This window comes from Nicrophorus vespilloides, unplaced genomic scaffold, assembly GCF_001412225.1.
Source record: "Nicrophorus vespilloides isolate i.1.1-1 unplaced genomic scaffold, Nicve_v1.0, whole genome shotgun sequence".
In the NCBI taxonomy this organism is placed as follows: domain Eukaryota; kingdom Metazoa; phylum Arthropoda; class Insecta; order Coleoptera; family Silphidae; genus Nicrophorus; species Nicrophorus vespilloides.
Window position 1 is genome coordinate 80,233 of NW_017096924.1, and position 2,191 is coordinate 82,423.

General features: G+C 43.3%; 2 protein-coding genes across 7 annotated transcripts in view; one reads left to right on the forward strand and one right to left on the reverse strand.

The window, feature by feature from the left end:
* LOC108558504 (5-methylcytosine rRNA methyltransferase NSUN4) overlaps nucleotides 1-235 on the forward strand; it is a 2,236-nt gene extending 2,001 nt beyond the window's left edge. The window contains exon 5 of the mRNA XM_017915427.1: nucleotides 147-235. The gene's annotated coding sequence lies outside the window, so the exon portion shown is untranslated. The remainder of the gene's footprint in view (nucleotides 1-146) is intronic.
* Nucleotides 47-2,191, reverse strand: part of LOC108558496 (tight junction protein ZO-1) — a 25,487-nt gene continuing 23,342 nt past the window's right edge. For 3 of the 6 annotated variants that reach the window (XM_017915411.1, XM_017915414.1, XM_017915412.1), the window contains 4 exons: nucleotides 1,929-2,191; nucleotides 994-1,541; nucleotides 675-716; nucleotides 47-407 (listed from right to left, as the gene is read on the reverse strand). The exon at nucleotides 1,929-2,191 is cut by the window's right edge and continues 78 nt beyond it. In XM_017915411.1, the coding sequence (XP_017770900.1) occupies nucleotides 226-407; nucleotides 675-716; nucleotides 994-1,541; nucleotides 1,929-2,191 (1,035 nt within the window). In that variant the 3' untranslated portion in view covers nucleotides 47-225. Of the gene's footprint in view, nucleotides 408-674; nucleotides 717-993; nucleotides 1,542-1,928 lie in introns of those variants that run through there. The other 3 variants (XM_017915417.1, XM_017915416.1, XM_017915415.1) reach the window with 3 other exon arrangements.

Sequence of the window (2,191 nt, forward strand, 5' to 3'; positions counted from 1 at the left end):
TTTTTTTTACATTTAATTATTGCAAAGATAACTAACTAATGTTCTTAATGTAATGTACATTTGAGTGAGGGTGGTTGTTGTCGTGGGTTGAGAATATTATTTGTGATTATTTATTTATTAATTGAATTTGTTTATTTACACGATAGATGATGAAGATGGGAATGGGGTCGAGGAGGCGGAGGAGGAGGAGTAAATAGAGGTGTAGACTGAACGTCGCTGTCCATATCAGAAGTGGTCGACTTTGACGGCGACGCTGTTGGCAGCATGATTCGATGGCAACAGAATGTTATCCCAGTCCGTGCAGATGTCAGACTCTGAATCGGTAGCCTTCAGGCTGATCCCGAGGCTTGGCAAAGTGTTGGCATAGTGGGGAATGTGCAGCACCACGGGCTTCAAGAACTCAGTACCTGCGACAAAGAGACTACAGTTTAACAAAAACAATAATATATATATATGTATAGAAGATTTATGGAGTTTTCATCACCCCATCTGTTTCCCTGAGTAAGTTCATTTTATCAATCCTTTCCTATCATACATCCATCCATACATCTATTACTATTAATTACTAATTAATATTAATCTACACTACGAAATCAATGTATGTATTTAAACTTAATTTTGTTCGGGCAATTAATATGTTTTAAATTACGATTGATGATGATTGAATTGCTTACCTTGAGGTCCGCACATAACTAGAGGCGAGAGCATTGTTTCACCTGAAATGGTTCAAAAGAGATATTCGAGATTAGTGAGATTCGGGCGTGTTTCCCTGTGTCGTATATATGATATATAAGGTATGTACACTGGTCGCTAATTAAATTTGAAATGATTTAATAACCCTCTAAAGCCTGTTCACAATCGTGGAATAATAGAAAAAGAAGTTAAGAGAAACCCAACACCGTTATTAATGAATTAGATTGTGATCATGCCTTGGAAAGGATGCTTCTCGCTTTTTATTTATTTATTTTTTGTTTTTGGTTTTTGGTAGTGTACCGTTCTCAAGGTCCAACGGCGGCGCGTTCTCGCACAGTCTGGGATCGGTGATCACGAAATAGACCTCCTGTCGCATTCCCTCGGGGATGGCGTTCGCGGGGATCTCCAGTGAGACGCCCCAGTATCGGTTGATGAGGGTGGCACCGCGAAAGTCGACGACCGCCGACGTCACATCGCGCTCGTTCGCCTGCACGTAGTCGCCGCAGTTCCTGTTGAAGTCACGCGCGACCTCGTTCTCCGGTATCGCCGCTACCTCCTGGTGCAGATGGTGGTGTTGATGGTGGTAGGCCCTCGGGTCCGTTTTGCTCGCCGCCGCTGCCGCTCTTCGCTGCTGCTTCGGCGAGGAACTGTTGCCGGATTCGCGATACTTGGCGAGCAGCTTCCTGAAGAACTTGGGCGTTCCGATGCCCTCGGTTTTCTGATGTTTGAACGATTGGGTTTTTGTGAGTTTGCGGGCGGTTTTAGTGTTAGTTGGTGGTGGGCTCGGTTCGTGGTGGTTATTTGCTAGATTAGGTTGCGATCCGTACAAAGCATTGCAATCCGCTCCCCTTTAACAGAATGGAATGAAAACACACAAAAAACGAAAACAGAGTCAATTCATTTGTTGTGTCATCAACAAATGAAGAGAGAGAGAATAAAATTCACATGTACACGCACTCAAAAATTGATATATAAATCTTTTGCATGCCCAGAAACGAAACAAAATTATATACAAATACATACACATATATATATATAAATAAATAACATCAATCAATCAATCAACATCATGTTAGCGCATGTTAGTATTAGTGTGAAACGAAACGAGACAAACAGGAAAACCAGTGTACATACTCGGCTCAATTATTTATTATTCTGATTATTATTAATTACTCTAAAGCGTTTGTTGTTTATACAAAATACATGAACGGTACATGAATATAGACGGTGCTTACCTCATGTTATGGTGGACTGGCTTTCTGTAGAGTTCGAACGCAGAACCCCTCTGCTCCCTGGAACCCTGCAGATCGACAATGTTGTGTCTGTCTGGGGGTCGGGAATCTAGCATCTCGCCGGCATCCATTCCGTACGGCACCTCCTGCGGTGCGATCGGCGCTATTTCGCTGCGAGACGCGTACGAGATGCTCGTGTGTCTTCGGCTCTCGTATGGCGGCGCCATATCGTAGTGACCGTGCATGTTCGCGTTATACCTGACCGC